A 27,989-nucleotide genomic window follows, 5' to 3' on the forward strand; every position below is an offset into this window, starting at 1 on the left:
TAGGCGAAAGCGATGTAGGGCGGATCCTGGGACTGAGGAAGGCCGGGCGGAAGTTCCTGCGCCGCGGCAGCCTTGGTTACCGCGTTCTCCGCCCGCCCCCTCCTACGTCATCGCTCTGAGCCCGCTCGCGGTGGCTGGCGCGGGCGCCTCCTGAGACCGTGGGGCCCCGGGTGCCGCCCCCTCAGGTAAGTCTTCCCCCTCCTCACTCTGCGCCCCCTTCTTCGGAGCTCTCGTTCTGCTTTCTTCTCTTTTGTGGCTCGGAAAGCGCCATGCGCGGCCAACCGTCCCCTCTGCCGTCGGGACCCCACGGTTGGCCATACCCTAATGAGAGTGAGGGGAGGGGGGCGATCGGGTGCCGTCGTCTTTGCGATGGTCCAGGTATTTTACAACACCCCCTCCGAGGGCCACGAACCCGGTCTGGGACCCCGGCAGACGTGCGTATGCTAGTTGATTAGGACGAGCGGGAGGTTGAAAGGCTGCCTGGTTTACACGAGGGTTAGAAAGAGGCCGAAGATAGGAGTAGGCAGTCCTGGAAAAGTGATCTGGGGTACAGGGTGGTGACAATGGAGAAAGATGTCTTGGGTCCTGCCCCTGAACCAGGAACCACCATGTTGGTGATACCTCCGGGACTGAGCGAAGAGGAGGAGGCTCTACAGAAGAAATTCAACAAACTCAAGAAAAAGGTGAGGAAGTGAGGTGAGGGGCATGAGCTACTCACAGCTCCTGGGGTGAGTGTGATGGGATGGTGGATTTTGGAGACATCTCAACACTGCAGATTCAAGAGTGGGTGTTCCGAAGCCTTCATGTGGACCATGTCCTTTTCCTGTGCAGTCTCTCATGGAATCCTCACCCTTTCATGTGGCTTTTAGTAACACTCCTATGACCTGATGATTAGGTTCCATTTCCCACTTAGATTTCCCAAGATAAGATTTCCCACTTCCATCCAATGCCTTGTTGAAAAACTTCAGATGCCCAAATTGAAACTATATCATAACCCTGTCTAAGCTAGTCCCCTTTCTTGATCTTTCAGATAGGACTGACTACTCTCAATTCTCCTGTATTTTGAACTCAAAATCTCATCTTTCACTTTGGTACTATTTGCATAGCCAAATAGCCTTTTTTTTTTTTTTTCTGAAGATGTAGTCCAACTAGTGTGTGTGTCTCCCTGTCCTGGGCCTTGAACTCATATCCCTGAGCTTGTTGTGCTCCACTGGAGCCACAGCTTTACTTCCAGCTTTTTTTTTTTTGATGGTTAATGAAGGTGAGTGTTTCATGCTTGGGCTAGTTTTGAACTGTGGTCCTTAGATCTCAGTCTCCTAGGCTAGGATTAAAGGTATGAACAATTAGTGCCCAACTAGTCTTGAAGAGTGCCTCAGCATCCTAAATAGCTGAGACTACAGACATAGACCACCACACCCAACATAGCAAGTCTTTTTTTGTGTTTCTTTCTACTTCATTTCTTCTGTTTATTCATTTTTGGGAAAACCTCAAAGCAGGGCTTTTCTGACACTCACTTAAGTGTTGTAATAGTCTCCTAAGTTTCTCAGTCATTTTTTGGCATACTTTTTTTTTTTTACTCCTGTTAAAATGATGCGTTGAAAATGTTAAATTCAGTTCTCTTTCTCAAAACTAAGAGATTTCACATTGTGTATAGAACGAAGTCTCAGTTTGCAGTCTTTATTCTTATCATACAGAACCATTGCTGCTCCCAAGACATCCATTCCTAAAACCATTTTTCTACAGATTGAACCTTTCACTGCATCTTTGTCACCCTGCTTTTATCTAAAAATCTCCTAGTTACGCAGAGCCTACCTAGATTCCAGTTTAATAGCTAACTAAGTGACATGAAGTCTTTGCATTCAGCTGTGAATAATCTGTGCCTGTTAGAATCATTTGTGGCAATTCAATCGAGTTATTTTATTTCCTGGACTGCACACTTCTTGAGGGAGCTCTTAAAGGTAGCAACCATGTATGTTACATCTGTATAATTCTGTTACAGTATCTGGACCTCATTGAATTCGCAGAGAATGGATGGATGAAGTGAAGGCTGACTAGCTCTCGTTCATGCTTTATTTTGTTCTACTTGAAAAATAATTATCTTGAAAGTCTCCAGATACCATGGTTTGGTTAGGTTAAATATGGCTAGCATTATAGATTATATGGGGGACCAGATGCCATAAACAGGGCTTCCTCTGTGCACCTCCCCAGGTATTCTATTTACTTTGTTATCTCCAAGAGAGTTGTCCTGAAGTGATATACACAGAGATATTGGGAGTGAGCATAACCAGGGATTGACCCACATGACCTCTCTTCTTATCCTCGTTCCCAGAAAAAGGCATTGCTAGCTCTGAAGAAGCAAAGTAGCAGCAGCACAGCCAGCCAAGGTGGCGTCAAACGCTGTGAGTGATGGGAAATGGAGAAGGTGGAAAAGTGGGTGGCATGAAGCTGACCTCTGCCACAGTCCATAAACTGTCTCTTTCCCTCACCACCCTACCACTCCAGCACTTTCGGAGCAGCCTGTGGTGGACACAGCCACAGCAACAGAGCAGGCAAAACAGCTGGTGAAGTCAGGAGCCATCAGTGCCATCAAAGCCGAGACCAAAAACTCAGGCTTCAAACGCTCTCGAACCCTAGAGGGGAAATTGAAGGTGAGCATAAGTTGGGTTGTTCAGGGGACCGGTAATATCAGAGAGCATCCCTCTAAGTTAGCAGGGAACTGATTTAATAGGGGTAAAAATTTATCTTCAAGTCAGGCACAGTGGCTCACACCTGTAATCCTAGCTACTCAGGAGGCTGAGATCTGGTTTAAAGCCAGCCTGGCACAGAAGTCCATGAGACTCTTATCGCCAATTATCCACCAGAAAACCAAAAGTGGCACTGTGGCTCAAGTGGTACAGTGGTAGCCTTGAGCTGAAGAGCTCAGAGACAGGTCCCAGGCCCTGAGTTCAAGCCCTACAACTTACACCAAAAAAAAAAAAACTCATCACGTTCAAAAGAGGTTTAGGCAAACCAAATGCTTTACATGAATATTAGGTCATTTATTTAAAAACAACACATAATCATGTAAGGAATGTAGTAGGATTAAAAAAGAAAAAAAATGAGAAAGAGATACCATGAGAAAGAAGGAAGAAGAGCCATCCATCTCATGAAAGGGCAGCTTTCTAATCCAACACCAACCACTCATCTGTTTCTTCTCCAGGACCCTGAGAAGGGACCTGTCCCCACTTTCCAGCCATTCCAGAGGAGCATATCTGCTGATGATGACCTACAGGAGGTACTGGTTCCCAGTTCTCAACCTGCGGGGCTGAACCTTGAGAAAGACAAGAAACCCACGTATTTGGACATCACCCTAACTGTTCTTGGTCTCTTTTTCAGTCATCTAGACGTCCCCAGAGGAAATCTTTGTATGAGAGGTTAGATAGATAAAACTGGATCCCCCTTGGTGTGGGAGTCAATGGTCTGATTTCTTGGGAGGTTTGGGGTAGAGTGGGAGGAGCTACAGAGGTAGTATTTGTTGAGTCTCCAGCAGGAAATGAGAGAAAGAGGTAAAGGCCTCTCTTGACCTTGCTGTTTGCTTCTCAGCTTTGTGTCTTCTAGTGATCGACTTCGAGAACTGGGGCCGGATGGAGAAGAAGCAGAGGGAGGGCCAGGAACCGGCGATGGCCCTCCTAGAAGCTTCGACTGGGGCTATGAAGAACGGGGTGCCTGCTCCTCAGCCTCCCCACCCCGAAGCCGAAGCCGGGACCGCAGTCATGAGAGAAACCGCGACAGAGACCGAGATCGGGATCGAGACAAAGACTGGGACCGAGACCGGGACCGAGACCGGGACAGGGACAGAGACCGGGAGCGGGATAAGGATCGAGACAGAGATCGAGATCGAGATAGGGAGCGGGACAGAGACCGGGACCGGGACAGAGACCGGGACCGGGACAGAGACCGAGAAGGCCCTTTCCGCAGTAAGTGACAGTGGCTGGTGGGGAAGAAAACTTCACCTGGGTTTAAGTAAGATGTGCTAAGGTAGAGGCTGAGACTGACTTGTCTTGTGACTGTGACTCCTGACCCATAGGGTCAGACTCGTTCCCTGAACGCAGGGCCCCTCGGAAAGGGAACACTCTTTATGTGTATGGAGAAGACATGACACCCACCCTCCTTCGTGGGGCCTTCTCTCCCTTTGGAAACATCATTGACCTCTCCATGGACCCACCCAGAAAGTAAGGATGACAACAGGGATGATAAAAGTTGTAGATGCAGCCTAGAATGTTTAAATCTGTGGGAGGAAGCCACTGTGTCTATAGCAGGCAGTGAACACTGAATTTAGTTTGCCCTAGGGGAGTCCCATAGGCCCTTTTCTAACCCTGTTTTCTCTTTTCAGCTGTGCCTTCGTCACCTATGAAAAGATGGAGTCTGCAGATCAGGCCGTTGCTGAGGTTGGGACTTCCCAGAACTGTTCTTTCCTTTCCTCCTGCCAGCCTCATGTTTTCTCAAATTACTTGTCTGGAGGAAATTCCTCATGACAAGGTCTCTTTGTAGTCACGCAGAAAAAACATACATTCTCAAATCCCTATTCAGTCTACTCGTAGGATAGCAACCCATGGAATAACTCCATTGGTTGTCTAATGCCTGCCCCCTCTCCTTTGTCCCCTATCCTCTGCTACTTCAGCTCAATGGAACCCAGGTGGAATCCGTGCAGCTCAAAGTGAACATTGCCCGCAAACAGCCCATGCTGGATGCTGCAACTGGCAAGTCTGTGTGGGGCTCCCTCGGTAAGAACGGGAGTCTCCTCCGCTCATCCCCTCCCCTTGTTGGTTTCTTTGAACCCCCCAGGGTTTTTGCAAAGAGAATAGGGGTCAAAGTTTATTGAAAATGACTCCTAAAGCAGTGACTGAAACAGGGAAAATGGGAGCCCGAGTTGGTGAGGATGGAGAAGAACATCTGTGCAACATGTTTGTTCTGAGCTGGTGTATAGCATGTTTTGCAAGAATTTGAAATTAAGCCTGCGGAACTGAGGTATACAATAGGAGAAAGGCGACTAAATCTCATCCATATCACAGAATGGCTAAATAATGATAGAATCATCGGGTAGATTGCTTTTAGAGGAAAAAACAGGAACAACAAAACCCAGGTCTGGGGCTAGGAGTTTGGCCGAGTGGTAGAGTGCTTGCCTACCATGCATGAAGAAAAAAAGCCAGAAATGGTGCTGTGGCTCAAATGGTAGAGCTCTAGCCTTGCAAAAGCCCAAAGACAGTGCTCAGGCCCTGAGTTCAAGGCCCAGGATTTGAAAAATAAAAATATAAAACAGGTCTGGCTTGGGAAATATCCAAGAATATAAATAATAGGAACTCCTTTCTTGTGTTCTACATGTCTCCAGAAATCCTGACGTATTAGGCTGAAGTTGAAGTTGCTGCAAAGGAGATGGGAGGACAGGTCTGAGGGCTGGGAGCAGGCACCAGAGGCCCTGGGCCAGTGAAGTCAAAGGACACAGGCTTTGAGAAAGAGGGCTGGTCAGTAGAGACAAGGTACAAAGACCAAAGGGAATGGAAGGTGAGACAGATTCATTCTGGCCCCGAAGTGGTGAAGATAGAATCCTTAGACGATGTGAAGTGAGGGTCATCTCCTGTGGAGGAAAGGAAGAAGCCAGGGGCAGCAGCGTGCTAGAACGAGCGCACTGAGAGCCGCAGCTAGCCTGTGTCAGTTCTAGTGGAGCTAGTAGCATCTCTCAGTGTCAATAACCCATCTAACCTGGAAATAGAGTCTCCTGGAAAGGGAATAAACAGAAGGATTCAGACCAAGACACTGTAGACATCAGAATTGAACAGTATATCAACAAAAGGCTACAGAGTTTCTAATCTTTAATTTTTGATGTACTGACCAAAAGCAGTAGATTAATATCATTCACATTTCAGCTATGAAAACATTTCGGGATTTTCCTAAGAACAAAATGTTCATCACAGTCTCTACTTGTGCCATAAAAACACACTCCATGATGATGGGGTTGACCGTCACTGGTCACCAGAGGCCATCCTGGCCAGCAGAGGGCAGCATGAAGACTGGCTGCCAGGAGTGAAGTAGTGAGGCTGTGGACCTCAGGTTTGACCCATGGTCTCTTTCAAACCTAACTGTTGCTCTCCTCCCTCCCTAGCTGTCCAGAACAGCCCTAATGGTTGCCACCGAGACAAGAGGACCCAGATTGTCTACAGTGATGATGTCTATAAGGAAAACCTTGTAGATGGCTTCTAGAAAACGAAGCTGGATTCCTTGTGCCTCCTATGCCCCCAATGCTGGCCTCAGTAAAACACTGAGCTGGAAGCTTGCACATCTTCCTTCAGCCTCTGGTTTTTCAGCACTTGGGATTGGGGTTAGGCCTTTCAAAAACAGCTGTCAGATTTCATCTCAGTTGTTAAACAAGATGGCCAGTGCACATCCCCCATTTCTTGACACCAAAAGGAGCTGGAACGCAGTTATTATCACAGCTGTTTTAATTTTCCCATGCCCTCTTTCATCAGGAAACCCATTATAAGAAACCCAAATCTTCATCTTTGAGTTTCTCCTTGAGCCAGGGAAGCACCTGGAAGAGGTTGATATGAAAGTCTCGGGCATAAGCAGGTGCCCGCTGTTGCCTTTTCCGGTCTTTGCAGACATCCACCACTCCCCAGCTGATCACACCGACCTGCCAAAGGGAGGAGATGGCATGGATCGTTTGCTGGATTTCTTCCTAATGCTAGGAAGCATGGCTATTCCCATTTGCATCTAAGCTGACCTAAAGGAGCCTAGCTAAACTTTATCCTTGGCATATACACCAGACACATGGCCCGGCACTTTCCAAGCAGTAGTCCTAAGATGAGGGAGACTCTGCCCTCCTTTTATTAGCCACATGCATTGAGCTTGCTTTTCTGCTCTGGGGGCCATCCTAGCCACTTGGTATCTCTCTGCAGATAAGAAAAAGGCATTTACTTGAATGAAACGACTCCTCTTGTGAATGATCAGAGGTCCACCAGAATCACCTATGGAAGAGAGAGGCTGTTAGAAAAAAAAAAAATCTATTGGGCTTCAGGAACTTAGAACATAGCCAAAAAGCTGCCTCTCACCTCTGCAAGTATTGGGGTCCGAATAGGGATCCACCCCTCCAGTACAGAGGAACCTGGGAGTGACCACCTCAGAGACGTCCTTGACTTTTTCATAGCCTGGAGCCTTTTCAGCATCTTTCTCACAGCTGGCTTTCTGTAGGGAAAGTGGGAAGCATGGGAGAGAAAGATGATAAAGCTGGACTAGAGAAGGGTGAGGCCTAGAAAATCTTAGAATCCTCTCAGTTCACCTTATCTCCATTCTTGATAAAAACTCCCTTCCGAATCAGTTTCTTGTCTTCCTCCGACACAAATAGAGCTTTGATATCCTTTGCAGGGAGCAGCTCTTCCTCTGGACAAATAGACAAACTAGATCACTCCAGCCGCCCCAGCACCATCTCCCCATTGCCTCTGTCACCTGTCAGATGTCCTTCCAGCCCAAGCTGCCCTTACTGCAGCTCCCTCACGCCCCATTTATCTCCTGGAGTCTCATCCTTATTCTATCCAGAATAATGCCTTACTGTGTTGCTGGCAGGTGGCTGTCTGAGGAAGCCGCAGCGCTCGCGTTGTTCCCTCGGTGCAGGGGAGGCAGATGGGCCTGTGGGAGATGGGGACAGAGCCGTGAATGGCCTGTCTACACCCCACTCCTCCAGCCTTCTCTCCCCCGGGACGTTACTACATGCTCTCACCTGAGAGTCTGGCTATACGTCAGCTTTTTCTTGAGCTTGATCAGGGCCACATCATAGTCATAAAACTCAGGGATTCCTTGTGCCTTCTTCCCATTGATGTTGTAGTTGGGGTGAAACAGGACTTCTTCTACCTCTAGGTCTCGCTTCATCCCTCCTGAGGAGAGAAGAGAATAGGTACAGCTTCTCTGTGGGCTACCTCTGGCCCTGTGACTTTCCTTCCTCCCGACCCAGAGGACAAGGGAGGGACTGCAGTGAGGACAGGTGGAGTGTGTGATGCTAAGGAAGGGGGAGAATTGCCTGGAGCTCAGAATCTATCTGGTGCATCCTTACCTACGCTGACCTTGATAGAGTGTTTCTCGTCTTCCACAGTGAAACAGTGTGCCGCAGTCAACACAAAGTACTCAGACACCACAGCCCCCATACAGTTTTCATGTCCCTTGAGAGGACGCTGGGAACAGAACAATAAGAAAAGAAGCTCAACCTTCATAAGCCAATCTGATGTGAACATTTTACTGTTCAACTCCTACAAGCCCCGCCCCCCACTAGAATGCTGTGCTTACAGTGACTGAGATCTTGGCCTGCCATGGTTGCTTGTGGTGTTTAGTACCCTGGCTGTGCTCCCAAACCATGCCACAGAGACCCAGGGACTTGGTTTCATCTGTAGGAAAGGAGAATGTGTTGAAGGCTGAGAAAACTTCCTTCCCAAGTGGCAGCAGTCATTTCTGGAGGAATTTCTACGTGCCCTGGGAAGCAAAGACACAGGAGAAAGTCTGGGAATATTTGATTCCTTATGTAGGGGCAAAGGGCCCCTGTGATGGTGTGATGGAAAAAACTTAGGACTATGATCAAAAGCCTGGATATTCTGAGAACCAACTCCTAGTGGCTTACAATTCCTAGGCCTCTTTTGGCTTCAGTTTCCGCATCTATGAAATGTACTATAGAAAAACCTCCGAGATTACCCAGAGTTCTGTGATTCTAAGGTCAGGAAATAGTGCCAGGAAACAATAAGGAAGTCAAGATAGACGAGAACTAAGGCCGTCAGGGTAGAGGGAAATGAGCAACTTCAGGAGATCCCGGGCAGAGCCTGATTTCCTGATGGTCTTGTATTTACCTGGTGCTGTGCTCTTGTTTTTACCTACCAATCATTTGAAAGAAAACATCCTCCAGGTTTTCCATGTCCTTGACTCTGAACACATGATGTTCATTCTCTTTCTTGGAAGCCAAAGCATTGATGTTCACTTGATCCACCATTGGCCCAATTCCGAACACATATACATCTGAAGAAGAAAAAGGACAGTTGAAGGTCAAGGCCTTAAAAAGTCAGGGTGCTACTGGGCATCGGTGGCTCACGCCTCTAATCCTAGCAGCTCTGGTGGCTGAGATCTGAGGATTGTGATTCAAAGCCAGCCCAGACATGGAAGTCTGAGACTCATCTCCAATGAACCACCAGAAAACCGGAAATGACTTTGTGGCTCAAAGTAATAGAGTGCTAGCGTTGAGCTGAAGAGCTCAGGAACAGTGCTCAGGCCCAGAATTCAAGCCCCAGGACAAAAAAAAAAAAAAAAGGGGTATTAGATCCTGGGCAAGCCACTTACCCAAATAATCCTCCCTGGGATGTTTGCGGTCCCTGCCAATGTCCAGCAAATTCCGGATCTCATCAATGATGGTGACTGGGTCCCCGCCCATGTTATGCAAGCCTACAGAGAAGTCAGGAACCATAAAAATGGGAGGTGAGGATGGGGCTCTAAGAAGATAAATTGGCTGGAGGCAGTGGCACATAGTTAAGGAAGCAGGTTGACAGTGGGATGGAGGTGACAAATCACAGCCTTGGGGAGAATTATCCCCCCATCACAGGAAAGCTCAGTAGCCATCCATAAGCTAAATTCAGGGCCCCATCTTAGTCTAGTGTTATGTGTGGGTTTGGAGGCTGGGGTAGGAAAAAGGTCCTTTCTGACCATCAGTCATGAGGATGATGACATGACGGGTGCGATTCCAGCCTTCAGGGGGGACGTCCCCTGCCCAGCTCATCATGCTATATATTGCCTGAAGAGCCTTCTTGGTGTTAGTTCCTGTCTTCAACTTGTGTTCTGTGGAGAGAAAAGAGGTCATCCCTTCACTTTGTCTTGAGCCCTGGAGTTCTGTCACAGCTGAAATCCCACATCTTTTTCAACTTCGTTGAGTGATCTCAGTCACCACCCAAGTTCCCACTAGCCTTCATTGCCCAAGAACCCTTTTTCCAACCCTTGGCTACAAAGCAGGCCTTCTGGGACAGGGATGGCCATAGTAAAATACTCAGCGGATAACACAGGAGGATGTTAAGCATCACGCTTGTGCTTCAATCAATACGCCTCTAATTCTCTCTCTCTCTCTCTCTCTCTCTCTCTCTCTCTCTCTCTCTCTCTCTCTCTCTCTCTCCCTCTCTCTCTCTCTCTCTCTCTGTCGCACACACACACACACACACACACACACACTCAGAGCCTTCTGACTTCTAATCCCAAAGTGAACCTCCAGCTTTTCTTCCCTAACCTCTGACCTTCATAACTGATTTTGTTGAGCTGTCCTGTTACCCAGTCAGCATCGCTGCTCTTTTCATCAGACACTCTGACCCAGATTTTAGGAACTGTGGCATATGTCACTAGAGCATATTTTGGCCTCACTCCATAACTCGCCACCTGTAGGTGAAGGGAGCAAGAGGTCATGGTTTGAAAGTATAATACCCTGGTTGGGAAAATTCAACATGTTTGCTCAGACAGGGAAGGCCATAATAAGAGGTTCAAAAGCTGAATTCAGAGAGGCACCTGTGTTAAACATCAAGCTATAACATCACATAAAAGGGGAAAGGAAGAGTAAGACCTGGGGCGTCCTGGAACACTTTGGTTCAGAGGGTGTAAGAAACATAAGGGAGGGCTGGGAATGTGACCTAGTGGCAAAGTGCTTGCCTAGCATGCACAAAGCCCTTGATACCTCCTTAACAGAAAAAGCCAGAAGTGGTGCTGTGGCTTAGGTGGCAGAATCCTAGATTTGGGAAAGCTCAAGAACAGTGCCAGGGCCCTGAGTTCAAGCCCCAGGACTGGCAAGAAAACAAGAAGAGGAAGAGGAAGAGGAAGAAGAAAAGGAAGAAGAAGAAGAAGGAAGAAGGAGGAGGAGGAGGAGAGCCACAATGAGGTCTAGTCAGAGTCCCCCCACCCCCCCTCCAAGGGAACAGGAACTCCACCTTCTCAATCAAGTTGATGAGACACCTCTTGGCCCCTGTGAAGTTGCTGGCACCAATGCTATCTGATCCATCTAGCACCAAGTAGATGTTCATGGAGCCTGAGGGATCCAGGACAATCTTCCGCTTCTGTTGTTCCCCTGTATGCCAGCAGAGAGAGTCTCAGGCTCCAGCCATACATGGTTCCCCCTACCCCATCTCTCTCTTCCCCAAACACCCCCACACACACACTTCCCTTTCTGCCCTCAAACCTGGGCTGTGTCCATCCTCGGCATCAACTCCTTCTATGGTCTCTGTCAGGGAGGACAAGAAGGCTTCAGCTACCTCTTCGGGGGTATCATACATGAAGGAGTCTGGGAAAGATCAGAAATTAGGTCAAGTGTTTAGAGTGTTTAAAAAAAAAAAAAGTGAGGGCCCGGAGTTTGGCCCAGTGGTAGAGTGCTTGCCTAGCATGCACGAAGACCTGAGTTCAATTCCTCGGTACCACATACATAGGAAAAAAGCTGGAAGTGGTGCTATGGCTCAAGTGGTAGAGCTCCAGCCTTGAGAAAACCCAAGGACAGTGCTCAGGCCCTTAGTTCAAGCCCCAGGACTGGCAAAAAAAACAAAAAAAAACAGTGACCAGGGCCAAGAATTTGGCCTAGTGATATGATAGAGTGCTTCCTAGCATTCACAAAGATCCGGGTTTGATTCCTTGGTACCACATACATAGAAAAGGCCGGAAGTGGTGCTGTGACTCAAACGGTAGAGCTCTAGCCTTTAGAAAGTCCAAGAACAGTGCTCAGGCCCTGAGTTCAAGCCCCAGGGCTGGCTGCTAATAATAATAATAATAATAATAATAATAATAATCCAGGACTGGCTAATAATAATAATAATAAAATCAGGGACTAGGGGCTAGGAATGTGGCTGAGTGGTACAGTACTTGCCTAACATGCATGAAGCCCTGGGTTTGATGCCTCAGTACTACATAAGCAGAAAAGGCCAGACATGGCTCTGTGACTCAAGTAGTAGAGTGCTAGCCTTGAGCCAAAGAAGCTCTGGGACAGTGCCCAGGCCCTAAGTTCAAGCCCAAGACTGGAAAAATAAATAAATAGAACCAGTGATTAGATAGACTGATTCCCGAAGTGGGAAGAAGACTCAAGAGAAGGTTGGGGTTGGGAGGTGGCATGACACAGTGCTCTATTGAGGGGGCACACTTAGACCAGGAAGCAAGCCAAAAGTCACCTTGGCAGGAAGGCTCTGTACCACTCCAAGAGCCACTCTCCTGGCAGGTCCGCTTCTGGGAGCCTCTCAGGGTAAGTCCTCGGCTGCAGTAGTAGGTAACACTGTCTTCGAGGCGGTATTGACTTCCTACCTTCCTTGTGCCAATAGGGATGCCTGGGTTGGGGCAGTAGGACGCTGCAGAGGGACAAAACCCAGAGGGAATGCAAGTGTGAGGCTCAGAGGTCAGAGAAAAGTTACAGTGCCAATTCCTCTGTCTGCCATCAAAGAAAGATAAGATCAATATCAATGGCAAACATGCTTCTTACCTCCATCATCACAAATGGCTGTTTGTCCATCCCACCGGCCATTCGCTTGACAGGTGCGATTGGCAGAGCCCTGGAGCGTGTAACCAGGGTAGCAGTGGAAAGAGATCTCATCACTCAAGTTGTAGTAGGGATAGCGAGGCCAGTACTCCCCGTTCTCAAAGTCCTGTGGTCTTGGACAACGAATTGCTTTGAAGCAAAAGTAGAAGTCACTAAGAGGGAAAAGATATCCTCAACCTGTCCCTCCTTGTCACTGACAAACAGCAACTTCCCAGCATAGCTCATGGCTGCTCCTCCCTCCCCATCTCTGAGTAGTCTCTTTACTGCAAGGGCTGCTTTACGGGCAATTGCTTAGAGAAGGTCAACTCCCTTGACTTTCCCATTTGAACCCCAAGAAGTGATTCTTTTGGTTTGTCTGGTGGGAGAGGGGTCTTGGGACTTGAACTCAGGGCCTAGGCACTGTCCCTGAGCTCTTTTGCTCAAGGCTAACACTCTGCCACTTTGATCCACAGCACCACTTCCGGTTTTCTGTGGTTAAATGGAGATAAGAGGCTCGTGGACTTTGCTGCCTCGTCTGGCTTTAAATTGTGATTCTCAGCCTCCTGAGTGGCTAGGATTACAGGCATGAGCCACTGACGCTAGGCATACTTTTACCCCATGCAGCCCAACTAGTCAGTCTGCTATTCTCAACTCAGCTGTAAATAAAACACCCTAAGCAGCTCTCTACCTGCTCTGTTGCCTCTGTGACCACCCCACTCCTCCCCCTCCCGCTCACAAACCTCTACATTCCGCCTTCTGGACAATCTTTTGGTCTTGAGTCTTCAGGGTACTCCAGGAGCCTGTAGATTTGCATGTGCGAGTCTGCATAGGGTATGGGAAGAAGCCAGGGGGACACACATACTCAAGGGTCTGCCCATCTTGAAGAAGTTGGAATGAGCCGCCTTTGATCTCTACCCCCTCCAAAGAACAGGAACTTTGGGGCTGGTCCTCAGGCAATGGTGTTGTACTCACACCTGAAGAGAAAAGCTGATGAAGCCTGGCCCTGCAAAGCCAGGAGGGATGCAAGGGGTAGCAAGAAGGATGAGAAAGACGTGATCCATGCTTACCTCCACACAAGAAGGCTAAGACGAAGGATACAAGGCAGAGTTGAGAACTGGAATTGTGCCCCATGTTGCTAGAAGACAGGAGAGAAGCTCAGGCTGAGGTCTGGAGCACTTCTCCAGTTTCAGAACCCAAATGGAAACCCTAGATCTTGGCCTGACTACACACTCTCTTCTCCACCAGTCCCCAGCTTTTTATGCAATCCATTCTGGCACCTGTAGCCTGTTGTGCCCGCCCCACATACTTTCCGGGAACAATCAAGCCGGGGCACCCCACTGAGCTGCCAACAGTAGAAATAGAAACTGTACAAGCCCTACCCTTAGCTGCCAAAGTCTGGAGCTCTCCCCTCCAACCCCCTTTCTTCTCCCACTCCCTCCCTGACAAGCTCCCTTAAAGACCCCAAATGGGCCCCCAGCTCACTCACTTGCAGGCTGCATTATGGGGCAGAGTCCAGCAGCTGTTTGTCCAGCAGGGTCTGTGACCTTCCTGGAATCATTTTGGCCTCCCTACCCCATCCCCCACCCCTAGGCAGAGACACAGACAGATGTAGAAATCGTTGAGTTTTATTAATTTCAAAACTGGGGAATTCCATGCATGAATCAAGTACAAAGAGCAAAAGGGAGCAGAGCAGAGGCAAGGAGGGTTTCAGGGGGAGGTCAGTGGGTCAGCCAGCCACGCTAACAACAGCTCTGGGGTTTCCTCAGCTTGTGTACACTGCACTCTGGGCTCCTGGAACCCAGAATTTATGCAGCTAGGAGGAGGAGGGGTCACGGGGTCTGAGGTGACTATTCAGAGGTAGGAGAGATGGCGGATCCTGACAGGTCAGCAAAGGGGTCATAATCAGAGGGGCAAAAAGTTCAGGACACCTTTCAGGTGCTCTCTGAGCCAGAGCTGCAGGCGGAAGAGATTGATGTGGAAGTCTCTGGGTGCTGGGACACCAGGGGGAGCCTTTTTGCGGACATTTTTATTGGTGGTGCCAGAACAGGGGTTGTAAAGACCCCAGCTCACCAGTCCCACCTGGAAGAGATGAGAGAATAGGTTTGCAGGCTGTGGATGTCCCTGGCCCCAACTTTCTCAGGTTCCTTCAAAGTCCTTTTTATGGCCAGGCACAGGTGACTCATATCTGGAACTCTAACTAAACGCAAGAGGCTTGAGATCTGAGGATGGTGGTTTGAAGCTAGCTGGGGCAGGAAAGTTCATGAAATTCTTGTCTCCAATTAACCAGCAAAAAGCTAGAAATGGAGCTCTGGCTCAAGTAGTAGAGAATTTTACACACACACACACCCTCTCCTTAGAACACCTCAGCCAGATAGAGATTTGGAGATTCATTCTTGTAGCTCCCTCCTTCTCACCTGAAAAAACCTGTATCTCCGCTCAAGGAAAACTGCTCCCCCAGATTCTCCTGTGGGTAAAATACAACAAGAGGTAGTGTTACAAAGGGCAGAGCGCTGATGTCCTGACATGCTGGCCACAGGAACACAGCAGCCTTCCCCACTAGAAATCCACACACACCTTTGCAGATATTGGCATCTCCGGGCATCCCACTGCACAGGAACTGATCAGTCACTACCTGACTGACATCTGTCAAGTTGGGGAAGGTTTTTTTGTCTTGGGAGACTTCCTGGATACATATTGTCCTCTGTAGTAGGTGGGGGTTGAGAGAGAGAAGGGTAGAATGAATGACCAGACAACATTTGGCTAACCGGCTAGGCCTGGGAGGAGAGGAGACTTGAGCCAGATGAAGTAGCCAGAGCCTGGGGGATGAAGAACAATAATGTGGAGGTTGCCTCCAGGTGATTTCAGTGTTCCGAAGCAAAGACTCACCTGTGGCCCTGTCTTGAGGTTAATGTTCAGTTTACTCCCATTCAGGGCCACAAAATGGGCAGGAATGCTCTGCTGGTTCATAAGTTCTTTCTCTACATGAAAGAGAAAGGGATGTCAGCACAGATCCTTTCACTCAGAATCCAGTCATCTGGCTCGGGGTTGGGGGGGGGGGGGAAGCTGCTCCGCTCCTGTGATCATGCATAGAGGCGGATGCAAGTGATTCACACCTATAATCCCAGCTAAATCTGACAATCCTGAGATCTGAGCATAGAGAGCCCAGGCCAACCAGGCAGGAAAATCCTTGACACTCTTCTCTCCAATTAAACATCAAAAGCCAGAAGCGGAGCTGTGTAGCTCACGTAGTAGAGTGCCAACTTTGAATGACAAAAGCTAAGGGATAGTGCCTAGGTCTTGAGTTCAAGCCCCAGTATTGGCACCAGAAACACACACACTCTCTCCCTCCCTCCCTCCCTCCCTCCCTCCCTCCCTCCCTCTCTCTCTCTCTCTCTCTCTCTCTCTCTCTCTCTCTCTCTCTCTCTCTCTCTCTCTCTCTCTCTCTCTCATCCTGCTCCCAACTCTTCAGATGCCCATCACTCACCATGGTCCTGACAAGTGCTGCCTTTGGGCTTCCGCAAGGCCATATTGGCCTCCATGGTGCAGGGAATGCAGATGGGCCTGGGGAGAAGAATGAGTGTCACACAGGCTCTGCCTCCGCATCCCCTCTGGACCTGACCAGAATACTCTCCTATGCAGGGCACTTTCCCATCCCACACACAGACACCTGGCATGGCTAGACATCTTCACTTTCTGGGCCAGCTTCAGCAGGGCGATGTCATCACCATAAAACTCCAGAATCCCCTGGTCCTTCTTTGCATGGGCATCAAACCCTGGGGAGATTATTGCCTTCTCCACAAGGAATTCTTTGCCCCATTGGGAGTTAGGGTCCCCTGCAACAATATGGCAAATTAGGCTGGACCAGAGCTCCAGAAAGGGCCAGAGCCAGGGTCAGGAGACATTACAGCCCCTTGCCTTACCCACGTTGACCCTCCAAAGGGAACTGTTGGCAGCTTGGCGGAAGCAGTGAGCTGCTGTCAGGACCCACTGGTCTGAGATGAGGGTCCCCCGGCATGTCTCCTGGTGCTTAGGCTGCAGGCAACAGACACTAGTCAAGGATTGGCCCATACCTGCTTTGACCTGTGGGATCCAAGCCCCACCTTCCTTCCTTTTACCTTGAAAGTGACATGCCAGGGTGTCCTCTCTTGGTCAGAGGCATTGGCTGACATATTCCCCACCCCACAGATGGTGTCTGTGAGCTTGGAGACATCTGTGGGTGTGAAGATCAGATGGAAAAGAGCGCTTAGGAGGAGCACTGTGTCTTGGGACCCTTCTCCCCCACTATAGGGAGGGAAAAGCTCACTCACCTAGCATGTGCTCAAAGACCTGCTGCAGAGCCTGTTTATTCTGCAGGATAAAGGCATGTCTCTCTCCATCCTTCTTGGATCCCAATTTATTCAGTTCTCTCCAGTCCACATCCAGATTTCCCACCCCGATGGCATAGATGTCTGATGGAGAGAAGGGAACTCAGCAAACTCTGTGGCTGAGTGGCCAGTCCGAGTCAGGAGGCGATGTCCACAAAAACCCTATGAGCTGGGCCCTTGCCTCCTTCATCCCTGCTATCTGTCTGCCGTCACTTCCTACCACTCCCCTCAGCTCTTCCTGAGCAGCCTTCTCTAGGTTTCTCAAATCCATAGGCATCCTGCCACCACACGCCTTCTGGGCCATCCGGGCCTCTCTCTGCCTGATTGACTCTCCCCCAGATCCACATCACTCACTGTCCTAGCTTTGGCTCAAATGTCGCCTTGTCAACAAGGTCCTCTTCCCTGCTCTACCTCATCTCGTGTTCCATGTCACCTGTCTTCTGCATGCTTTATGGTTTCCTTATTTATCCCGAGTATTGCCTATAGTGGGTAGAATCTCATTGTCTAACATCCTAACCTCTCAGACCTGTCAGTATGACTTTGATTGGATTGTTGCTGATGGAATCAAGTTAAGATGAGGACTGGCACTGGTGGCTCACACCTGTCATCTAGCTACTTGAAAGAGGCTGAGATATAAGCTGGGCGTGGTGGCTCCCCTGTAATCCTAACTGCTCAGGAGGCTGAGATCTGAAGATCGTGGTTCAAAGCCAGTCCAGGCACTAAAGTCCATGAGACTCTTATCTCCAATTATCCACTAGAAAACCGAAGTGGTCCTGTGGCTCCAGGGGTAGGGTGGTAGCCTTGAGTTGAAGAGCTCAAGGACAGCTCTCAGGTCCAGAGTTCAAGCCCCATGACCAACCAAAAAACAAAAAGGAAGAAGCTGGGATCTGAGGCTTATGGTTTGAAGCCAGCCTAGACAGCAAATTGTAAGACTCTATTTCCAATTAGCCAGGGGGGGAAAAGTCAGACTGGAGGTGTAGCTTAAAGAATAGAGTACCAGTAGTAAGTGAAAAAACTGGGCAAGAGTACAAGGCCCTAAGTACAAGCCTTGGTATCAGCATCAGCACACACACACACACACACACACACACACACACACAAGATGCGGTCATATTGGGTTGGATTAGAGTGAGTCTAATCCACTACCTTTTATTATTAGGTAATACGCAGGTGAGATAGCAGTGTGTCTCGTTGGTAGAGTACCTGCTTAACAAGTACGAGGTCCTGGGTTCAGTTCTCAACTCTGTAAAGAGTTGATTTGGTTTTAATTATGTGTATGTATTTGCTGGTCCTGGGCTTGAACTCAAGGCCTGAGTGCTGTCCCTGAGCTTTTTCAGCTCTACTGTGTGAGCTACACCTCTTCCAGCTTTTTTGCTGTTGTTGTTATATTAACTGGATATAAAAGTCTCATGGACTTTCCTGCCTGGGCTTTGAACCATCCTCAGATCTCCACTGGTGCCTAGCTTGCAAAAAGTTTTCATTGTTAGCGGAGCGCTGATGGATTGATTGCGTGTGTAATCCTATCTACTCAGGAGGCTGAGATCTAAGGATTGTGGTTCCAAGGAGCCCAGGCAAGAAAGTCTGCGAGACTCGTATTTCCAATAAACTACTCAGAAAAGGCCAGAAGTGGTGCTATGGCTCAAGCAGCAGAGCCCTAGCCTTGAGCACAGAGAAGCTCAGGGACAAGGCCCAGGAATGGCAAAAAAAAAAAAAAAGAAGAAGAAAAAGGAAGGAAGGAAGGAAAGAAGGAAGGAAGGAAGTGGGGAGGGGAGGGGAGAGGAGCCCCTGCTTTTGCCAGAACAGGGGCTGCTTGAATTGCAGGTCTTGCACTTGTTAGGCTAGCATTTGATCACTCAAGCCATACTTCCAGCCATTATTTTGGAGAAGTCTCACAGACTTTTCTGCCTGGGCTGGCTTTGAACTGTAAACCTCTAGATTTCAGCCTCCTGAGTAGCAAGGATTACAGGTGTGAGCCATCATTTCCAAATAACCAGTAAAGAGCTGAATTGGACGTCTTTTGGTGATATTGGAGATTGAACACAGACTTAGTGCCTGCTACTTCTAGGTAGGCACTTTTACCACTTGAGCCATACCTCCAGCCTCTGTTTTTTTTGTTGTTGTTGATCATAGGACTTGAACTCTGGGCCTAGACATTGTCCCTGAGTTCTTCAGCTCAAGGCTACCGCCCTATCCCTTGTACCACACGTCTGGTTTTCTGGTGGTTAATTGGAGATAAGAATTTCATGGTCTTTTTGGTGCCTGGGCTGCCTTTGAACCGTGGTCCTCAGATCTCAGCCTCCAGAGTAGCTAGAATTACAGGAGTGAGCCACCAAACCCGGCTCAGTCTTTGTTTTTGTTTTTGTTTTTGTATTTTTGCCAATCCTGGACTTGAGCTCAGGGCCTGAGCACTGTCCTTGGACTTTCTCAAGGCTAGAGCTCTACCACTTGAGCCTCAACACCACTTCCAGATTTTTTTTGTATGTATGTGGTACCGAGGAATCGAACCCGGGTCTTCGTGCATGCTAGGCAAGCACTCTACCACTAGGCTAAACTCCAGGCCTAGTTTTTAATGAGAGCATTGACCCTGGCTCAGATGCTAAGGAGTAAGGGGGTAAAAACTGAGTTACAACTTCCTTGGCCCAGTGAGTTTTAAAGAAGAATCAACTTACTCCTAAGAGGTGGGGCAGTGAGAATGCAAAGAAGATCTAAGGACAAGATGAAGTCTGGAAATTAGCCTCCCTCCTTATCTGAATGTCTTTGGAATGGAAGTGTAGCTCATGCCTAGCATTAGACAGACAGACAGACAGACAGACAGACAGATAGATTCATATATATATATTTTTTTCCTGGTCAAAGGTCAGTGCACGTACATATCGTCTAACCCTGAGGAGCCTTCTTAGCTACGTATACTACTAAAAGAAAACAATGGGGGAAAACCCTTGCAAGGAATCTTAACCCTTCTTCCTGGAAGGTTTGCTGAAACATGAGAAGGTGGTGAGGGCACTGAGGTCATGATTGCCGCAGAGGCTGCTGGGTACTGAATGGTTTTTCCATGCCAGACAACATTTCTGTAAGCATCTTATGTTATCTACCTAGAGCAGGTCCTTCCTTACACAGGAAGAAACTGTCTACAGGCCAGCCCACTGAGAACAAAAACAAAGTGGAAGGTATCACAGTCCATTCCACACAGAACAACAGACTTAAAACTGCTGAAGAAAGCCAGGCACTGGTAGCTCATGCCCATAGCTACTCAGGAGAGTAGCTAGAGGATCGGAGGATCATGGCTCAAAGCCAGCTGGGGCAGGTAAGTCTGTGAGACTGATCTCCAACCAATCACAGAAAAAAACAGAAGTAGTACAGTGGCTCAAGTGGTAGAACATTGGTTTTGAGCAAAAAGGAGCTCAGTGATAGTCCCTAAGCCCAGTGTTCAAGGCCTAGGGCCAGGATGCAGGGGAACTGTTGAAGATGTGCTGGGACCCCTGACTGAGAACACAGTGCCCTGCTCACCTGGGACAAGACAGATGGGGTAAGGAAGAGAGACTCACCCAGGTAGTCATTCCTGTTCTGCTTGATATTCAGTAATTCTGTGATGCTGTCAACTGCTGCCTTGGGAGGCCCACCCATGTTGGACTTTCCTAGAACAGAGAGGGAAAAGAATTAACAATCCTTGCTACTCAGAAGGCTGAGAGCTGAGGATTGTGGTTCAAAGCTAGTCTGGGCAGGAAATTCCATGAGATTTTTTTTGGGGGGGGAGGTTGTAGGGGCTTGAACTCTAGGCCTGGGCACTGTCCCTGAGCTCCTCAGCTCAAGGCTATCACCCTACCCCTTGAGCCACAGCATCACTTCCAGTTTCCTAGTGGTTAATTGGAGATAAGAGTCAAGGTCTTCAGTTTCCAGGTTGGCTTGGAACCACGATTCTCAGATCTCAGCCTCCTGAGTACTAAGATTACAGGCATGAGCCACTGTGCCTGGCTCTGTGAGACTCTCAACTCCAATTAGCCACCAAAAGCTGGGAGAGCTATAGCTCAAGCAGCAGAGCACTAGACTTGAGCAAAAAAAGAGCTCAAGGCCAGTGCTCATACCCTCAGTTCAAGCCCCAAGAGTAGAACCAATAAATCAATAAATAGCACTCTGAGCCCATCTCATGATTCCACAAAGTCCCAGAAATCTGAAGACACATTTAGCCAAAGAACCTCAACCAAATTATGTCAAAACATATCATTTACTCTTTCTTTCTTGCTTTCTTTCTTTCTTTCTTTCTTTCTTTCTTTCTTTCTTTCTTGCTTTCTTTCTTGCTTTCTTTCACCTTACGGGCAATGCATTGGGGGACTCATATCCTTTTTCTCATTTAGTTCTCATGAAGCTCCAGGAAGCATAGGTATTTGGATCTGATCTGATTTCGTAGATGAGAAAACTAAATCCTGGTGGAGCCACATCATTTGGCTGAGTGGCCGAGGCCATATCCCTCACAGACAGCTGCTTCCACTCCTGCCCTTCACATCCTTCTCAGAACCTGCATCTCTACCCATCTAGAGGCGTGACCTCCCAGAGAGCTGCAGGAACCAACTTGTCCCAATCACAGACCCGCGCTTGGACAACTTTAAGCTCCCTTAAAGTAGCTCTCTGTAAATACCCTGCAGCTATCATTACCTCACCATCATTATAGTCATCATTATCAACACCATTTCTGCTTTCTGAATAAGATACTGGGTTCCTGTGACTCACACCTGCGAGCCTAGCTACTCAGGAGGCTGAGATCAGAGGATCATGGTCCCAAACCAATCTGGCAGAATAGTCCATGGGACTCTTATCTCCAATTAACCAACAAAAAACTGGAAATGGAGGTGGAGCTCAAGTGGTAGAATGCTAGCCTTGAGCAAAAATAAACTAAAGAAAAGACAAGGCCTAGGCCCTGAGTTCAAGCCTCAGTACCAGCACACACACACACACAAAAGCCAGGGTAGAGGTGTGTGGCTTGGGTGGTAGAGTGGGCTAGTCACAAAAGTAAATTAAACCAGTGTAGATTCAAACCTCATGCTGGTAATAACAAGAATGTCAAAAAACCTGGAGTGGTGGCTCACGCCTGTTATCCTAGCTACGCAAGAAGGTAGGATCTGGGCCGGGAGTTTGGCTTAGTGGTTAAAGTGCTTGCCTAGCACGCACGAAGACCTGGGTTCGATTCCTTGGTACCACATATATAGAAAAAGCCAGAAGTGGTGCTGAGGCTCAAGAGGTAGAGTTCTAGCCTTGAGAAAGTCCAAGGACAGTGCTCAGGCCCTGAGCTCAAGCCCAGGACTGGCAAAAAAGAAAAAGAAAAAAAAAAAAAGAAGGTAGGATCTGAGGATCATGGTTCAGAGTCAGCCTGGGCTCTAAAGTCCATGAGACTCTCATCTCCAATTAACCATTAGAAAACAGGAAATGGCCCTGTGGTTTAAGGGGTAGAGTAGTAGCCTTGAGCTGAAAAGCTCAGGGACAGCGCCCAGATCCAGAGTCCAAGCCCCACCACTGACCAAAAAATAAAAATAATAAATAACAAACGCATATACATGATATACATGTACACACAGGAACTCTCACGCATTGATACATATGAAAAAAAGAAAATTCTATCAAGGTATAACAAGACTCAAATATGTGTTTGTTTCATATTAGTTCTACTTCTCTCTTGTGCGACTCATCTCTTTGAAATCATTTTCTATGAAGGCGGAGAGAGACAGAGAGAGAGGCACAGAGGAAGAAGCAGAATGTAGAGTTTCAAACCCTGCCTTGATGGGTCTTGCACTATTCCAGGCTCACCCTGCCCATTACCCACCATCAGTGAGAAGGATGATAGCATGTCGGATTTCCTGCCAAGCCATCGTGTGTATGCCCAGACGTTGCATTTGGTTGTTCATCATGATGTACACGCTGTTTAGGGCCTCATAGATATTGGTCCCGGTTCCATTTTTATGATCTGGAATACACCAAAAGAAAGAACTCTCATGGCTGGGAATGTGGCTTAGTGGTAGAGTGCTTGCCTAGCATGCATGGAGTCCTGAGTTCAATTCCTCAGTACCACATACATAGAAAAAATGGAGGTGGTGCTGTGGCTCTAGTAGTTAGAGTGCTTGCCTTGAGCACAGTTCAAAGCCAGCCTAGCCAGAAAAGTTCCCATGAGATTCTTATCACCAATTAACCACTCAAAAATCAGAAGTGGAGCTTTGACTTATAGCCATAAAGTGCTAGCCTTGAGTAAAAAGAGTGCAGGGACAGTGCCTAGGTCCTGAGTTCAAGCCTTAGAACTGCCAAAAATCGAACTAAATAAATGCCTTTTGCCTTAGACATGCTGATTGCATAACCTCTATCCAAAACCATTGGCAGGGTTCAAGATTCAAAGATGGGGTTCCCACAAAACTTGAGTGGTTTTAGCCATTTGCTGCATACTACCCACGCAGTTTGCCAGTGTATGCAGGCAGCAATGCTGCTTAGCCTGCGGTGCACATCCATGACAAGCAGACCACGTGGTTTGTGCGTGTGCATGAAGCTGAAGACCTGAACACTACACTTGGACTTGCAGTGTAAAGTTAGGGAGGCAGGAAGCTCAACATTGAAGCCACTGTGCCCACCAAGCTCAAGCCCCTAGAAACACTTGATGATAGCCATACCTTGAGGGTTCAGATTCTGCAGACTGCTGGCCACTTCAGTCACATCTCCAGATTTGTCATTCAGGATAGACATGATGACTTGGGGTTTTGAGGCAAATGTGATGATAGCAACGTTGACATTGATGTCAAAGCTGAAGATCTGGGGAGGGCAGACAGGTTAGAGGCAGCATGAGGCTTCCAACCAAAGAAGGAGGCGGTAAGCGAACCAGAAATGAGCTAGAGAACCTAGATAGAACCCAACAGGGGCAAGGCACTAAGAACTGCAGCTTGGAAGAAACAGGAAAGTAACATTTGTTTAATATCTGTTCTCACTGTGTGTGTGTGTGTGTGTGTGTGTGTGTGTGTGTGAGAGAGAGAGAGAGAGAGAGAGAGAGAGAGAGAGAGAGAGAGAGAGAGAGACAGAGAGAGAGACAGAGAGACAGAGAGACACAGAGACACAGAGACACAGCGACACAGAGAGAGAGAGATAGAGAGAGAGAGACAGAGACAGAGAGACAGAGAGAGAGAATTCAGGGCCTGAATGCTGTCTCTTACCTTTTTTGCTCAAGACCAACACTCTACTACTTGAGCCACAGCTTCACTTCTGACTATTGCTGGTTAATGGGGGATAAGAGTCTCATGGGCTTTCCTGTCTGGGTTGGCTTTGAACTGTAATCTTCAGATTACAACTTCCTGAATAGCTAAGATGACAGGTGTGAGCCACCTGTGCTTGATATAAATTTGAAAGTGTTATTTAATTTTAATGAAATTATTCCACCAGAGTATCAGTATCTTCCTGCCAACCCTCCCTTCCCCCCCCCACCACCCCTTGAATTCTCTTGTTGGCCCGTGTAGAGACTACACTACTGCTTTCTCTAGATAACGAATTTGTGGCATTCTCCAGCCCCCAGCACAGTGCCTGACACACAGTAGGAATCTGTGAGAAATGAAAACCACAATTAGATGAATTGAATTCATGATCCCACAGGGCAAGAGTAAAATGTGGGAAGACTTCTGGGAGGAAGTGAGTCGTGGGTGGGACTTTGACAAAGGAGGGAAACTGAGGGAGCCAGGAAGGCTCCTTTGCATGCAATCTTATCATCCTCACCCTGTCCACCATGAGAGAGGCACTGTCCTTGAAGATCTTAAAGTCCTCTTTTGACACACTCTGAGAGGCATCCAGAAGCAGGTAGAGGTTCAGATGACCAGAACGCTGGATTTGTATTTTACGAGCCATTTTTTCTGGGGAGAATTCAGATGACTCCCTTCTTCCTGTGATCTGGCTCCCAGTCTACCCTTCTGTCACTGAGCCCGCTGGCTGTTCCCCAACCTCCAAGAAGGCTTCCTCTCTCCCCTGCTTTTCCCAGACCTGGGTTTTCCTGCCCCAATCCTGGCACTCACCCTTCCTCTTCTGGGTAGGATTAGTGGCTCCCAGCAGGTGAGACAGAGAGATGCCCAGGGCAGGGGCCACATCCTCTGGGAAGTCAAAGGAGTAGGGCTCTGTGGGAAAAGCCACAAAACAAGACAGTCAGCCAGAACCAGGGCTGCAGGGAGTCCCGTGAGGCGGAGTCCCCGTGGCTACTCACGGCGGCAGAGGGGCTCTGTCCCACTCCAGACCCCACTGCTCTGGCACTCTCGCTCTGCAGATCCTGTCAGCACCAGATTTGAGGAGCAGTGATAGCTGACCTTGTACCCAAGGCCAAATCGGGAGCCCGTCCTCACTGCACCCACTGAAATGCCTGGGTTGGGACAGTGGTCGGCTACAAGGGAAAAAAACAAAAAGACAGTGGTGAGTGTGAGCTGGGGAGCCACTGCCCCCCTCCCAGGCCAGTCCTCCTCCCTGGACCCTCAAAGATGCCAGAGTCCCTCAGGAGATGCCAGGACATGGACGGAGAAGACTGTACAGGCTGAAATACTCAGAATTCAGTAGCTGCCATCGACGACTGAAACCTCCCAGGCCTGATGCAGCTTCTGCCTGTCTGCCCCAGAGCCCAGAGCAAACGCGAGCTGAGAAGTCCTATTCCTCCAGAAGGATAATACTAGCAAGCCTCTGGTGGCTCACAACTATAATCCCGGCTCCTCAGGGGGCTGCGATCTGAGGATCCTGGAACCAGCCCAGCAGAAAAGTCTGTAAGATGGGCTGGGAGTTTGGCCTACTGGTAGAATACATGAAGACCAGCATTCGATTCCTCAGTATCACATACATAGAAAAAGCCAGAAATGGTGCTGTGGCTCAAGTGGCAGCGTGCTAGCCTTGAGGAAAAAGCCCAAGGATGGTGCTCAGGCCCAGAGTTCAAGGCCCAGGACTGGCAAAAAAAAAAAAAAAAAAAGAAAAAAGACAAGTCTGTAAGACTCTTATCTGCAATTAACCACCCAAAAGCTGGACATAGTGACATAATTCAAGGTAGTTCACTAGCCTTGAGCAAAAAAGCTAAAGGACAGGGTCTATATCCTGAGTTCAAGCTTCAGAATTGGGGGACAGGGAAGGAAAGCTAGATAAGTATATGGAGCCTTCGTGTCAAATCTGAAGGTCAGCATCTTAGCACCAACTCCATAGGTCAGAGATAAGGGAACCATAGACTTCAACTTCCCCAAATCTGGGCCCCTGTCTTTATACTTGGCTCCAAGGTTCTCTGGGAGCCCCGGATCCCATGCAACCCAGCAGTGGGAGCATTCACCTCCATTGTCACACACAGCCGTCTCTCCATCCCACATGCCGTTGGGACGACAGTGACGCACAGACGAGCCCCGCAGTGTGAAGCCGTCCTCACATTCAAAGCTCAGGTTGCCACCCACAGGATGGGACATCAACCGAGGGGTGTACACACCATTCTCAAAGGTGACAGGAGCTGGGCAGCGAACAGCTAGAGGGAGGAAAGTGGAGGAGTCAGGGGTGGATGGCCAGTGCCTGGACTGGGTGTGCAATAGGTGATAATCCTGTGGGAATCCATCAGGGTGACCTGGTTGTGAAACCTTGAAAAGAGTGGGCATTGGGCGCTCACACCTGTAATCCTAGCTACTCAGGCAGCTGCGATCTGAGGATCACCATATAAAGCCAGCCAAGGCAGGAAAGTCCTTGAGACGCTTATCTCCAATTAACCAGAAAGAGCCAGAAGTGGAGTTGTGGCTCAAATGGAAGAGCTTTATCCTTGAGTGAAAAAGCTAAGGCACAACATCCAGGCCCTGAGTTCATGATCCAGTACAGGCGCACGTGCGTGCACGCGCACGCGCGCACACACAGAACAAACTGAAATGTACTTAGAACCTCACAATGTTGCTTACCTTTTTTTGTTTTGTCAGTTGTGGGGCTTGAACTTGGGGCCTGAGCTCTTTTGCTCAAGGCTAATGCTCTACTGCTTGGAGACACAGAACCACTTCTGGTTTTCTGGTGGTTAATTGGAGGTAAGAGGCTCATGGAATTTCCTGCCTGGGCTGGCTTTGAACTGCAATCCTCAGATTTGAGCCTCCTGGGTATCTAGGATTATTGGCATAAGCCTCCACATCCAGTTTCTTGCTTAGTTTTTTTTCTTTCTTTCTTTCTTTCATTCAACACTGGTGCTGTCACATTTGAGCTATACCTCCTCTTCCAGGGTTGTTTGTTTTGTTTTTTAATTTGTTAATTGGATATCAGAGTCTTACTGACTTCCTTGCTCTGGCTAACTTTGAACTTGGGTCCTCAGATCTCAGTAGTTTGGAATACAGAGGTGAACCAGGCTGCAATGCCAACTGCCATGTTCAGAAGGACCTCTGCCAGAGCAGCTTGGTCCTCCCTCCCCACACTACCTGACCCAGGGAAGCTCCAGCTTGAGCAAGTCCTCAATAAAACCTCTGGCCTGGCCCCTGGGAAAGACATCAAAGCCCTAGAGGAGCCTCACGTTTGCACACTGCCTTCACAAGCCGGCTGGATCTCACTGTGGCTCCTGGGGTCTGCCATTGTCCATTGCTCTTGCAAAGCCTGGTGGCTGGGGATGGATAACTGCCCTGGGGGCAGGAGTAGATGAGGAGGCTTCCAGGGGCCCAGCCGTGGCTGAGAGTGAAGGTGCCACCAGAGATGTTCACATTCTTAGAGCAGGAGGGCCCCGCAGCAGCTTGCAGACCTGTGGGTGAGGGACCACCACAGATGAGACAAGGAAGCTGGAGGGGCTGTCCCTTTCACACACTGGACTCAACCTTGCAACAATGGCTGCGCCTACAGGGCCCCACTCATCTCCCTCCCCTGTCTCCTACCTGGGCACAGGAGCAGCAGGCATAGGAAAGTCAGTAGTGGGTTCATGGTGTCCACCCCAGGGCAGGAGGAATGGAGAGCTAGGGTAGAGAAAAGGTCATCTGACTTCCCGAAAACCAGCCAAAGCTGGCTCAGCAGCTGTTTCATTTGCTGCCAGAAAACGAAAACTAGGGAGTGGCAAGGGGGATGGTCTGTCCTTAGGAAAATAATAATTAATAATAATAAGCAGCGATTAAGGACTGAGCTAAGAG

At 48.6% G+C, this 27,989-nt stretch overlaps 3 protein-coding genes across 3 annotated transcripts; 1 reads left to right on the top strand and 2 right to left on the bottom strand.

The window, feature by feature from the left end:
• Positions 1–107: 107 nt before the first annotated feature.
• Positions 108–6,313, top strand: Nelfe (negative elongation factor complex member E). The gene is made up of 11 exons (XM_090355997.1): positions 108–185; positions 601–683; positions 2,330–2,399; positions 2,503–2,648; positions 3,200–3,274; positions 3,376–3,413; positions 3,583–3,956; positions 4,067–4,211; positions 4,373–4,427; positions 4,661–4,763; positions 6,140–6,313. Exons 2-11 carry the CDS (start codon positions 609–611, stop codon positions 6,235–6,237), a joined length of 1,179 nt encoding a protein of 392 aa, XP_090212123.1. The 5' UTR covers positions 108–185; positions 601–608; the 3' UTR covers positions 6,238–6,313.
• On the bottom strand, positions 5,833–13,763 carry Cfb (complement factor B). Its single transcript, XM_090355981.1, has 18 exons — positions 13,594–13,763; positions 13,267–13,500; positions 12,491–12,676; positions 12,186–12,359; positions 11,213–11,314; positions 10,965–11,101; positions 10,284–10,422; positions 9,706–9,837; positions 9,346–9,447; positions 8,890–9,027; positions 8,311–8,408; positions 8,081–8,198; positions 7,751–7,904; positions 7,583–7,659; positions 7,313–7,413; positions 7,086–7,218; positions 6,952–7,001; positions 5,833–6,667 (listed from the first exon to the last, which is right to left on the bottom strand). The coding sequence occupies exons 1-18, from the start codon at positions 13,655–13,657 to the stop codon at positions 6,512–6,514; spliced, it is 2,295 nt and encodes a 764-aa protein (XP_090212107.1). The 5' UTR covers positions 13,658–13,763; the 3' UTR covers positions 5,833–6,511.
• Positions 13,764–14,135: 372 nt separating this feature from the next.
• On the bottom strand, positions 14,136–27,885 carry C2 (complement C2). Its single transcript, XM_090355980.1, has 18 exons — positions 27,741–27,885; positions 27,389–27,610; positions 26,192–26,377; positions 25,100–25,273; positions 24,915–25,013; positions 24,622–24,755; positions 23,535–23,673; positions 22,703–22,843; positions 20,436–20,525; positions 16,834–16,974; positions 16,642–16,736; positions 16,447–16,558; positions 16,194–16,359; positions 16,011–16,087; positions 15,413–15,504; positions 15,101–15,227; positions 14,941–14,990; positions 14,136–14,605 (listed from the first exon to the last, which is right to left on the bottom strand). The coding sequence occupies exons 1-18, from the start codon at positions 27,883–27,885 to the stop codon at positions 14,429–14,431; spliced, it is 2,367 nt and encodes a 788-aa protein (XP_090212106.1). The 3' UTR covers positions 14,136–14,428.
• Between the last annotated feature and the right edge of the window lie 104 nt (positions 27,886–27,989).

This window comes from Megascapheus bottae, chromosome 22, assembly GCF_031878675.1.
Source record: "Megascapheus bottae isolate mThoBot1 chromosome 22, mThoBot2.hap1, whole genome shotgun sequence".
In the NCBI taxonomy this organism is placed as follows: domain Eukaryota; kingdom Metazoa; phylum Chordata; class Mammalia; order Rodentia; family Geomyidae; genus Megascapheus; species Megascapheus bottae.

Excerpts from the sequence above, each read along its gene's own strand:
- Nelfe (XM_090355997.1), top strand. The coding sequence starts at position 609 with ATGTTGGTGATACCTCCGGGACTGAGCGAAGAGGAGGAGGCTCTACAG. Across the intron at positions 3,957-4,066 it reads CCGAGAAGGCCCTTTCCGCA|GGTCAGACTCGTTCCCTGAA; the intron begins GTAAGTGACAGT and ends CCTGACCCATAG. Across the intron at positions 4,764-6,139 it reads GTCTGTGTGGGGCTCCCTCG|CTGTCCAGAACAGCCCTAAT; the intron begins GTAAGAACGGGA and ends CTCCCTCCCTAG.
- Cfb (XM_090355981.1), bottom strand. The coding sequence starts at position 13,657 with ATGGGGCACAATTCCAGTTCTCAACTCTGCCTTGTATCCTTCGTCTTA. Across the intron at positions 8,199-8,310 it reads AGGCCAAGATCTCAGTCACT|CGTCCTCTCAAGGGACATGA; the intron begins GTAAGCACAGCA and ends TTCTGTTCCCAG. Across the intron at positions 7,002-7,085 it reads GGACCCCAATACTTGCAGAG|GTGATTCTGGTGGACCTCTG; the intron begins GTGAGAGGCAGC and ends TCTCTTCCATAG.
- C2 (XM_090355980.1), bottom strand. The coding sequence starts at position 27,885 with ATGAAACAGCTGCTGAGCCAGCTTTGGCTGGTTTTCGGGAAGTCAGAT. Across the intron at positions 16,360-16,446 it reads CCTTTGGAGGGTCAACGTGG|GGGACCCTAACTCCCAATGG; the intron begins GTAAGGCAAGGG and ends ATATTGTTGCAG. Across the intron at positions 14,991-15,100 it reads AGATGCCAATATCTGCAAAG|GAGAATCTGGGGGAGCAGTT; the intron begins GTGTGTGTGGAT and ends TTTTACCCACAG.